Source organism: Poromitra crassiceps (assembly GCF_964638095.1).
Source record: "Poromitra crassiceps genome assembly, chromosome: 1".
Taxonomy (NCBI): Eukaryota; Metazoa; Chordata; class Actinopteri; order Beryciformes; family Melamphaidae; genus Poromitra; species Poromitra crassiceps.
Window position 1 is genome coordinate 12,478,348 of NC_139623.1, and position 12,399 is coordinate 12,490,746.

General features: G+C 45.8%; 1 protein-coding gene across 1 annotated transcript in view; it reads left to right on the top strand.

The window, feature by feature from the left end:
• fam171a1 (family with sequence similarity 171 member A1) overlaps positions 1 to 12,399 on the top strand; it is a 65,950-nt gene that overhangs the window by 50,206 nt on the left and 3,345 nt on the right. The window contains exons 6-8 of the mRNA XM_083650397.1: positions 7,953 to 8,069; positions 10,689 to 10,803; positions 11,069 to 11,189. Coding sequence (XP_083506523.1) covers positions 7,953 to 8,069; positions 10,689 to 10,803; positions 11,069 to 11,189 — 353 coding nt within the window. The remainder of the gene's footprint in view (positions 1 to 7,952; positions 8,070 to 10,688; positions 10,804 to 11,068; positions 11,190 to 12,399) is intronic.

The window sequence follows — 12,399 nt, forward strand, 5'->3', positions numbered from 1 at the left end:
TGGGCGTGTGTGGGCGTGTGTGGGCGTGTGTGTGTGTGTGTGTGTGTGTTAAAGTACGAAAAAAGAGGGACACAGAGAAAGAACTTTGAAGTCCTTCCAGTGCCTGTTAGAGGAATATTTGGAGCTGGCAATGTTTCCCTCACAAAGAAGCCAGTGTTGTTGTTGTTGACGAGCTCTGCACATGGACTAGCTGCTGACACACATACAGAAACCTGTTCTGCTTGTGTAACGGACAACCTCTCTTGTACTGTCTTGCTAGATGTTTTGTAAGCTTGAGGTGATGTCATATACCAGGGGTTCCCACACTTTCCAGACCAAGTACCACTATGTACCAAGACACATTTCCCAAGGACCACTTCCACTGCAGATACCACAAAAAAATCATCCCCCATAAAATCAAATTTACTACAATATACAACTACAAGAAGTGAATTTAGCCTGTAACTACAGGGTAACAAGATCTGTACTTATATGGTAATTATGGGGTACCACACCTGTACTTATAGTGTAACTATGTGGTACAAGAAGTGTGGTACCCCGTAATTACCCTATAAGTACAGATCTAGTTACCCTGTAGTTACAGGCTAAATTCACTTTTTGTAGCCCGTGGTTACACTATAAGTACAGTCTTGTTACCCTGTAGTTACAGGCTAAATTCACTCTTGTAGCCCGTAGTTACACTATAAGTACAGTCTTGTTACCCTGTAGTTACACTATAAGTACAGTCTTGTTACCCTGTAGTTACACTATAAGTACAGTCTTGTTACCCTGTAGTTACACTATAAGTACAGTCTTGTTACCCTGTAGTTACAGGCTAAATTCACTCTTGTAGCCCGTAGTTACACTATAAGTACAGTCTTGTTACCCTGTAGTTACACTATAAGTACAGTCTTGTTACCCTGTAGTTACACTATAAGTACAGTCTTGTTACCCTGTAGTTACACTATAAGTACAGTCTTGTTACCCTGTAGTTACACTATAAGTACAGTCTTGTTACCCTGTAGTTACACTATAAGTACAGTCTTGTTACCCTGTAGTTACACTATAAGTACAGTCTTGTTACCCTGTAGTTACAGGCTAAATTCACTCTTGTAGCCCGTAGTTACACTATAAGTACAGTCTTGTTACCCTGTAGTTACACTATAAGTACAGTCTTGTTACCCTGTAGTTACACTATAAGTACAGTCTTGTTACCCTGTAGTTACACTATAAGTACAGTCTTGTTACCCTGTAGTTACACTATAAGTACAGTCTTGTTACCCTGTAGTTACACTATAAGTACAGTCTTGTTACCCTGTAGTTACACTATAAGTACAGTCTTGTTACCCTGTAGTTACACTATAAGTACAGTCTTGTTACCCTGTAGTTACACTATAAGTACAGTCTTGTTACCCTGTAGTTACACTATAAGTACAGTCTTGTTACCCTGTAGTTATACTATAAGTACAGTCTTGTTACCCTGTAGTTACACTATAAGTACAGTCTTGTTACCCTGTAGTTATACTATAAGTACACATCTTGTTACCCTGTAGTTATACTATAAGTACAGTCTTGTTACCCTGTAGTTATACTATAAGTACAGTCTTGTTACCCTGTAGTTATACTATAAGTACAGTCTTGTTACCCTGTAGTTACACTATAAGTACAGTCTTGTTACCCTGTAGTTATACTATAAGTACACATCTTGTTACCCTGTAGTTATACTATAAGTACAGTCTTGTTACCCTGTAGTTACACTATAAGTACAGTCTTGTTACCCTGTAGTTACACTATAAGTACAGTCTTGTTACCCTGTAGTTACACTATAAGTACAGTCTTGTTACCCTGTAGTTACACTATAAGTACAGTCTTGTTACCCTGTAGTTACACTATAAGTACAGTCTTGTTACCCTGTAGTTACATGGTTATTTGTGGGCTGTATTCTTCACTCCGGCTTTAAAACTGAGCCCGCTACAGCCGAATATCACGATATTTCCAAAAATTGGCCCAAGCCTACTCCTCAGGGTTACCTTTTTTTTTTTGCAATGCTCTGGCGGACCACCAGGCGGAGCCCTGTGGGCCACAGTTTGGGAATCACCCTCACCCAGAGGGAATCACTGTGAGTCACACAACCTAACTAACCCTCACCCAGAGGGAATCACTGTGACACAACCTAACTAACCCTCACCCAGAGGGAATCACTGTGAGTCACACAACCTAACTAACCCTCACCCAGAGGGAATCACTGTGACACAACCTAACTAACCCTCACCCAGAGGGAATGGCTGTGACACAACCTAACTAACCCTCACCCAGAGGGAATCACTGTGACACAACCTAACTAACCCTCACCTAGAGGGAATCACTGTGACACAACCTAACTAACCCTCACCCAGAGGGAATCACTGTGACACAACCTAACTAACCCTCACCCAGAGGGAATCACTGTGACACAACCTAACTAACCCTCACCCAGAGGGAATGGCTGTGACACAACCTAACTAACCCTCACCCAGAGGGAATGACTGTGACACAACCTAACTAACCCTCACCCAGAGGGAATCACTGTGACACAACCTAACTAACCCTCACCCAGAGGGAATCACTGTGACACAACCTAACTAACCCTCACCCAGAGGGAATCACTGTGACACAACCTAACTAACCCTCACCCAGAGGGAATCACTGTGACACAACCTAACTAACCCTCACCCAGAGGGAATCACTGTGACACAACCTAACTAACCCTCACCCAGAGGGAATCACTGTGACACAACCTAACTAACCCTCACCCAGAGGGAATCACTGTGACACAACCTAACTAACCCTCACCTAGAGGGAATCACTGTGACACAACCTAACTAACCCTCACCCAGAGGGAATCACTGTGACACAACCTAACTAACCCTCACCCAGAGGGGATCACTGTGACACAACCTAACTAACCCTCACCCAGAGGGAATCACTGTGACACAACCTACCTAACCCTCACCCAGAGGGCATGACTGTGACACAACCTAACTAACCCTCACCCAGACAGGAGTTTGCTGATGCAAATAAGGGCAGCGTCCTCAAATGTCCACAATGCCATTTGTGAATAGCTGAGTGTACAAAAAGCAACGTAGGCTGCATTGTCTTTGCATGGGTGAGAGCTGCAGAAGTCATATATGGGCGGGCTTTGTTGACACTATGCATGTTTGCATTGTGTCTGTCTGAGCAGTTGCCAGACTCTCAGCGCTGTATTGAAATGAAGCGTGGGAACAGAGTCATTAAACGTCACTATTAAACGGGTCACTCACAGAAGCCACTTCTTAACATGCAGTGGAATCCGTATTATAACCTGCTCCTAGCCGGTTGGCCTGCATGTTAAACAACAATTAGCCGGCCTACGCGCACTCCCGCGACTCCGTATCTTATCTACCTCGACCACCGGTATAAGATCCGCTTCCACGCAATCGCACCTCATGTTAAACAGTGGCAGGTCATTATCCGCAGATCTGAGTGGGCGGGTGTGACTCACGTCACTTCACTTCACGTTCACTAGTTTATTAATTAATGAATCGTTCGGGCAATCGCTTATATCAACGTGCAAACTCACGGTTTCCTCAAGTGCTGCAAAAAGGGCTTGAATTGTTTGGCCGTGTGGTCCCAACGCGCTTCAGCTGCAGCCAGGCAGCCAGGTCCATTGCATCAGGAGGGACGCTTACTGCTGCGCTGCTTGCTTGCTCCCATGTCAGAAAAAGCCTAACTTTTGTGGAGAGAAATACATTGAAAACTAGTCAGATATGACTTGAAATGCCACTTGTAAAATAAATCACCCACAGTGATTGACGACAGTCCGACCACTATTTTGACTGGGCGGCTTTATGTAACCTAGGCGAAGCGCTCATTTTTGGCACATTGCCACCCCTCGTTGGAATGGACTCCGTTAAAACGGCACGTTTTTTGAAGTCTCCAGATTTGTCGCTAACGTGATGCAGCCAATTCTATTGTGTGAGGCAGGCAGTGTTGTGTGACTGTGCGTCCACACTGCGGAGAGGATAGGAGCTGACGGACTGATAGGCTATCAAACTTTTGTGGGGAGAAATACATTTAAAACTAGTCAGATATGACTAGTTGCCACTTGTAAAATAAATCACCCACAGTGATTGACGACGGTGCGACCACTATTTTGACTGCCTCATAGCTAAAGCTGTTTCCTATCACATTTCTTGTTTTCGATTCCCCCCCCCCCCCCCCCCCCCCCCCCCCCCCCCCCCCCCCCGGCCGCCCACTGGCAGAAAAAACGGCTCATATCCAGTTGTTTCTTAACAAAGACCCCTCATGTTTAGAAAGGCAAAACCTGAAAATATCCTGTTCTCTCTAGCTGGAGATGATCCGGAGTTCATGTTAAAAAGGCACTAGAGAGAGGACTCCCTTGTGGAAATGTTGTGGGAGGACACCGAACAAGGGTGATCCTGCCTGGGCACGGCTGAGCACAGGGCTGACTTCATTTTGTGTGTGTGTGTGTGTGTGTGTGTGTGTGTGTGTGTGTGTTACAAAGGTGCTGAGTGGGGGTACGGTGGTGCAGTGGTAAGCGCTGTCGCCTCACAGCTCGAAGGTCCTGGGTTCGATTCCCACCTGGGACGCTGTGAACGCTGAAGGAATGCGTGAACGCTGAAGGAATGCGTGCCCGTCCGCATGTCCTCGAGTGCCCACCGCCCGGGTGCGGTCGTCAAAAGGGCCTTTCTGTGTGGAGTTTGCATGTTCTTCCCGTGCCTCCCGGGGGTTTCCTTCATACAGGAACCCCCTTCACCAAAACATGCAATATCCTGGTTGCTGATGTGGTGCCTCCTCTGGTCGTTAAGGGCGCCTGTTCAGAGGGAGGGGAACTGGTTGGAATAGCGTGAACCTCCTATGTCCTACCGGTGAAGCTTCCTCTGTCAGGTGAAAAGAAGCGGCTGGCTAACTGCCCATGTCTCGGAGGAAGCATGGAGCCAGTTTCGGCTCTCCCCAGATCGGCAGAGGGTGGAGCAACAACCAGGATAAATAAATTAAATTAGCACTAATGGGGGAGACAAATGGGATAAAAAATCGGGGGAGAAAAAAAAAAAAGGTGCTGAGTCACACAGCCGTACTCTCCACTCTCTCACTGCCTCTCTTCCTTGTGCCTTTTTCCTTATCTCTCTTTCCATCCCTCCTCTTTCTCTGCACTTGTTTCCTCTCACCGTGTTGTTTTTTCCCTTTCACTGTCTCTCATACATCTCTCTCTCCGCTTCATCCTTTCCTTCCCAACACATTTCCTCCCTCCACCAGTTACATGCAGATTCCTGAGTGCTAGATTTTGCAGTGTGGTGCCCAATCACAAACATTGGAACAGCGAAGCTCTTGCCGTGTGTGTTAGTCCTGATGGGGGACATAACCAGAGGAGGGGGCATAACCAGAGGAGGGGGCATAACCTGAGGAGGGGACATAACCAGAGGAGGGGACATAACCAGAGGAGGGGACATAACCAGAGGAGGGGGCATAACCAGAGGAGGGGACATAACCAGAGGAGGGGACATAACCAGAGGAGGGGACATAACCTGAGGAGGGGACATAACCAGAGGAGGGGACATAACCAGAGGAGGGGACATAACCAGAGGAGGGGGCATAACCAGAGGAGGGGACATAACCAGAGGAGGGGACATAACCAGAGGAGGGGACATAACCAGAGGAGGGGACATAACCAGAGGAGGGGACATAACCAGAGGAGGGGGCATAACCAGAGGAGGGGACATAACCAGAGGAGGGGGCATAACCAGAGGAGGGGACATAACCAGAGGAGGGGGCATAACCAGAGGAGGGGACATAACCAGAGGAGGGGACATAACCTGTGGAGGGGGCATAACCAGAGGAGGGGGCATAACCTGTGGAGGGGACATAACCAGAGGGGGGGACATAACCAGAGGAGGGGACATAACCTGTGGAGGGGACATAACCAGAGGGGGGGACATAACCAGAGGAGGGGACATAACCAGAGCAGGGGACATAACCAGAGGAGGGGACATAACCAGAGGAGGGGACATAAACACAATTGAATGTTTCCTCTTCAACCTGATTCACTGTCGGACAATCAATGCCCCTGGCTTTGTTGTGGTTCAGGCACTTGCACTGCTGCTGTTTCAAGTGTGCTCCTATCCAGAGGCTCCCACTGGCTGACACTTTGTGCATGCTGCCTCCCTGTGGGTGGCTTCAGTACTGCCAAAGCATCTCGCGTTCCATTCCACCCTAGGGCCGAGTTACTGCGCGGACAGGAGGCTTACCAGCTATTGATGGAGAGTTTACTCCTGGCAATTTACAGATTCAGATTCATTTATTAAGGACAAAGTCGGCAGAATTTGCTTTCGGTACAGCAATTGTTATAGCACATGAATATTGTGTCAGCTTAAGCACCTTCGGCTAGACAGCTGTGTGTATCTAAGTTAGACTAGACAGCTGTGTGTATCTAAGTTAGACACTAGACAGCTGTGTGTATCTAAGTTAGACTAGACAGCTGTGTGTATCTAAGTTAGACTAGACAGCTGTGTGTATCTAAGTTAGACACTAGACAGCTGTGTGTATCTAAGTTAGACTAGACAGCTGTGTGTATCTAAGTTAGACACTAGACAGCTGTGTGTATCTAAGTTAGACTAGACAGCTGTGTGCATCTAAGTTAGACTAGACAGCTGTGTGTATCTAAGTTAGACTAGACAGCTGTGTGTATAGTTAGACTAGACAGCTGTGTGTATCTAAGTTAGACTAGACAACTGTGTGTATCTAAGTTAGACTAGACAGCTGTGTGTATCTAAGTTAGACTACACAGCTGTGTGTATCTGAGTTAGACTAGACAGCTGTGTGTATCTAAGTTAGACACTAGACAGCTGTGTGTATCTAAGTTAGACTAGGCAGCTGTTTGTATCTAAGTTAGACTAGACAGCTGTGTGTATCTAAGTTAGACTAGACAGCTGTGTGTATAGTTAGACTAGACAGCTGTGGTATCTAAGTTAGACTAGACAGCTGTGTGTATCTAAAGTTAGACTAAGCAGCTGTGTGTATCTAAGTTAGACTAGACAGTTGTGTGTATCTAATTTAGACTAGACAGCTGTGTGTATCTAACTTAGACTAGACAGCTGTGTGTATCTAAGTTAGACTAGACAGCTGTGTGTATCTAAGTTAGACACTAGACAGCTGTGTGTATCTAAGTTAGACTAGACAGCTGTTTGTATCTAAGTTAGACTAGACGGCTGTCTGTATCTAAGTTAGACTAGACAGCTGTGTGTATAGTTAGACTAGACAGCTGTGTGTATCTAAGTTAGACTAGACAGCTGTGTGTATCTAAAGTTAGACTAAGCAGCTGTGTGTATCTAAGTTAGACTAGACAGTTGTGTGTATCTAATTTAGACTAGACAGCTGTGTGTATCTAACTTAGACTAGACAGCTGTGTGTATCTAAGTTAGACTAGACAGCTGTGTGTATCTAAGTTAGACTAGACAGTTGTGTGTATCTAACTTAGACTAGACAGTTGTGTGTGTATCTAAGTTAGACTAGACAGGTGTGTGTATCTAACTTAGACTAGACAGTTGTGTGTATCTAACCTAGACTAGACAGCTGTGTGTATCTAACTTAGACTAGACAGCTGTGTGTATCTCACTTAGACTAGACAGCTGTGTGTATCTAACTTAGACTAGACAGCTGTGTGTATCTCACTTAGACTAGACAGCTGTGTGTATCTAACTTAGACTAGACAGCTGTGTGTAATGTGTATCTAAGTGCATTTGAGTGGGGTGTTGCTCAATCTATTCTGAGTTCATGAGAGTCAGCTGTCGGGTGGAAGGTCGCTGCTGCAGACCTTGTTCTTGTAAAGAGCAGCAGAACTTGGCTGTCACTTTGTTGTTGATGCTCTCTGAGAAGGTGGTCCTGATACAAAGTAATGATTGGGAAATGTAATGATGACGCTGTGTGTCTGTGTGCAGGAGCCTGGCTAAAGAGCAGTCTGGGGTATGTGCAGAGGGATGGCCAGCAGCTCGTTCTGACCTACATTGCCCCTCAGCTGGGATACTGGGTGGCCGCCATGTCCCCTTTACACTCAGGTGAGACTCACAGCCTGTCTGACCTCTGATTATACAGCCAAACCTTTGATAGCACACATGACCACCTTGCACATTTATTCTTCAGCCAGTATTGGGCTTAGCATAATTTGCTCATAATTTCACATAGTCTAGATTAGAAGAAGGTTTTAGTATATATACAGATCCTTTCCAAAAAATTAGAATATCATGGAAAAGTTAGTTTTTTTCCATAATTCCTTTCAAAAAGTGAAACTTTCATAGATTATAGATTCATTACACACAAAGTGAAATATTTCTAGCCTTTGTTTCATTTTTCAAAATTTTGGCCTACAGCTCCAGTAAACTAGCCTGGTAAACCAGCCGTCACGTGAACTCATATTTAATTTGGTTCTGCATGACGGTCTGGCCCCAAAGCCATTGGGGGGGTTTAGCTCACTGGTGAAAGTGGGCCGGAACCGTCCGGAACTCAGTTCCGTTAAGAAATTCTGTGCCTGAACGGCGTTCCTGGAAGACACGCAGCTGTTGTCAATCAAAATCCGATTGCGCTGCTGCTCGGCTGTCTGTCCATACTGCGTTATTTCGAAACCCACATAGGTTAAGCCAAAACCACGCCCTGTGCCCGCCTACGCAGCAGTCAAGCGCCGGGATTGGCCAGGAGCAAGTCTTTTGTCCTCTTTTGACAGCTCGAATCTCCCACACCACAACCACTGCACAGCACGCAGCCCAGCGATTTCATGAACCAACTGAATTGCTCTTGAGAGCGGACATTGAAATGAATGATGGTCACATACCTTCCTTAGTGTATTAACGCTATTGAAAACGTAATACAAGCTTTTAACACATTTCCCACACCACAAACACTGCGCCCAGCCCAGCGATTTTACTAGGCCTAACCAAATTGCTCTTGCGCGGACATTGAAAATAAATTACTGTAATATATTAACGCTAATGAAAACGTAGCACAAGCTTTTAACACACAAATTATTTTTAAACATATTTATTTCAAAACATCATTGTAAAATTCAGGGCTTTAGCCAAAGCTTCAATAACAGAGCTCAGCTGACAGTTGAACTTGCAAATGAAAAATATAAAAAATATAAAATTAAAAATACAATAGGCTACAGCACATAGGCCTAGCTTCTTCTTTTTTTGGCACAGCTATTCATTCCCCCCAGTCCAGCAGTTTGTTCCAGGCCAGTGAAGTCCCAACAATCTACAAAAACATGCAATAATATAAAATCATAGATACAAAGTTGAATCATACACAATCAATAAAGCCAAAAGTAAAGGGTTAGCCTTCCCAATGGCCAAGGGCAGCATCTGTTATTCTGGCCTCATAATAAGTACTGAGGCGGTGGTCAGAAAGTCAAATAACCGCAACAACACCAACAACTACAGCAAGGCTGCAATGAGGATATTATTATTGAAAGACAAAATCCTACATCGCACCAAAGCATACAATGTAGCCTACCGCGGTTATTCATAATAGTTCACACAGGAGAGAAACAATTTAATTGTTCAGTGTGTGGTAAATGTTTTGGTCAAAAAGGAGAGTTGAAATCACACATGATAGTCCACATAGGATAGTCTGTTGTTGTAATGTTTAAACAGGCCTAAATAATTCACTATAGCCTACATATAGTCAAGTGTTTCTAATTTCTACACCATAGGCTACAGGCATTCAAAAAATGGACGTGTGTTCAGGGATGCATGAAGCTGGGGGCGGGAGGAGGACAATATGAAACGATGAAGGTTGGGGTAGTAGGCTATAGTTCCTGTAAGAAATTCAAACCACTTTCACCCCTGGTTTAGCTGCAGAGCGGAAGAGCCAATCGATGACTGCGCTGTGATTGACAGCGCAAGTTGGCCAATCAGGAACGCTACTAGCACTGCACTAACAAAACAATAATGGCGGCCTCCTTGCCTGATCGTCTCAAGGAGTAATGTCAGCGTTTGTCTAGTTTAAACAGCCATAAAGTGCAGTTATTGCAGAAATAGCCTCAATAACAACAAGTACAGGAGTATCGCCGCAACCGCGGAGTTTCTCAGCTTTTGTTTTTGCCATTCTCCCGAGTGGATTTGGGTTTGACTGGATCCGACCCTGATTGGCTGAAGGCAACTACACCCGCCCATGCTCCCTCCCCTGCCAAAGACTGGGTGAAGAGTTGGGGCCAGACCATCTCGCAGAACCAAATGAAATGTGAGTTCACGTGACGGGCTGGTTTACCAGGCTACCAGAAAACCCCCAAAACAGTATTTCAAGAAATTAGAATAGTGTGAAGAAAATCAGCAGTTACTTCTCAGTTATGACTGACTCCCGCCTCAGTCCACTCCCTCTGAATCTCCCCCAAATTTTTGAATCGTCTTTGCTTGACAATCCGCTGAAGCCCATGGTTATCAATGTTATTTCCATGATATTCTATTTTTTTTGGAAAGGATCTGTAGAAGATGAAGAAGAAATATTAAAAGGATGGATGTTCATGCTGTTTGCCACCAGGTATTTTGGAGCAATAAACAGTGAGCATACCGTACATCCGGTTTATATGAAATTGGGTTGATGTCACAGTTCCTCGATAAGCTCACCTTTCACTGATTTACCGTAGCTATTTCTCTTTTCACCACCTAATGTCCTTCTCGCAGGTCCTGTGGTGGCGAAGGACATCAGCACATACCACACGGTGTTCCTGTTGGCTATACTGGGAGGCATGGCTCTCATTCTGCTGTGCCTCCTCTGCCTCCTACTGTACTACTGCAGGTGTGGCTCCCTCTGCCCAAGTCTGTTCTTCCTCCCCAGTCCCCACTGCAATATTTCACCTCTTAAAGGGCACACATGCTACAACACATCTCGTGTAAAAATGCAGAGAACATAGTCTTTTTCTTGATGTCCAATGCAAATCGTTTTTGTTTTCTTTTGGTTTATTGTCAGTCTGTTTCTGGAAGAGGCAAAATGTCCATTTTAAGTTCAAACCCCATTGTTCTGAATGAGCCATAGTCTCTTGTTGTGTGTCTCTGTTGTGCAGGCGCCGCTGTATAAAGCCTCGAGGGTCTCACCGCAAGCTCACGCTGTCCTCCGGTCTGGACAGCAGTAAGAGAGACCAGGCCACCTCCATGTCTCACCTCAACCTCATCAGCAGCAGCGAGGTCTGTTGGCCCCCATAGAGCCTAGCACTAGCTGCACTAGCTTGCACTAGCACTAGCTGCACTAGCTGCACTAGCTTGCACTACCACTAGCTGCACTAGCTAGCACTAGCTGCATTAGCTGCACTAGCACTAGCTGCACTAGCTTGCACTAGCACTAGCTGCACTAGCTAGCACTAGCTTGCACTAGCACTAGCTGCACTAGCTTGCACTAGCACTAGCTGCACTAGCACTAGCTGCACTAGCTTGCACTAGCACTAGCTGCACTAGCACTAGCTGCACTAGCTAGCACTAGCACTAGCTGCACTAGCTAGCACTAGCTGCACTAGCTTGCACTAGCACTAGCTGCAATAGCTTGCACTAGCACTAGCTGCACTAGCTAGCACTAGCTTGCACTAGCACTAGCTGCACTAGCACTAGCTGCACTAGCTTGCACTAGCACTAGCTGCACTAGCACTAGCTGCACTAGCTTGCACTAGCACTAGCTGCACTAGCTTGCACTAGCACTAGCTGCACTAGCACTAGCTGCACTAGCTTGCACTAGCACTAGCTGCACTAGCACTAGCTGCACTAGCTTGCACTAGCACTAGCTGCACTAGCTTGCACTAGCACTAGCTGCACTAGCACTAGCTGCACTAGCTTGCACTAGCTGCACTAGCTAGCACTAGCTGCACTAGCTTGCACTAGCACTAGCACTAGCTGCACTAGCACTAGCTGCACTAGCTGCACTAGCACTAGCTGCACTAGCACTAGCTGCACTAGTTTGCACTAGCACTAGCTGCACTAGCACTAGCTGCACTAGCTTGCACTAGCACTAGCTGCACTAGCTAGCACTAGCTTGCACTAGCACTAGCTGCACTAGCTTGCACTAGCACTAGCTGCACTAGCACTAGCTGCACTAGCACTAGCTTGCACTAGCACTAGCTGCACTAGCTAGCAAGGTCCTTGACCTGCAAGGTCTGGGCTCAAGCTCCCCATGTCGCCAGCGCCGTCCACCTTGCTGAAGTTTCTTTAAGCAAGACATTGAATCCCTAGCATTGCTGCTCTGTAGTTGTCCCTGCTCTCTCAGTCAAATCATTAACTGATGATTCAATAGTATCACAAAAATGCTCTCTCTGTTTTTGTCTGCAGTTAGATGACACTGCCATTGGTTTGCATCAGTGTGATGTTGAGCCTCATGTGAATGTATTAACATACTAAGAAATATTGTGTT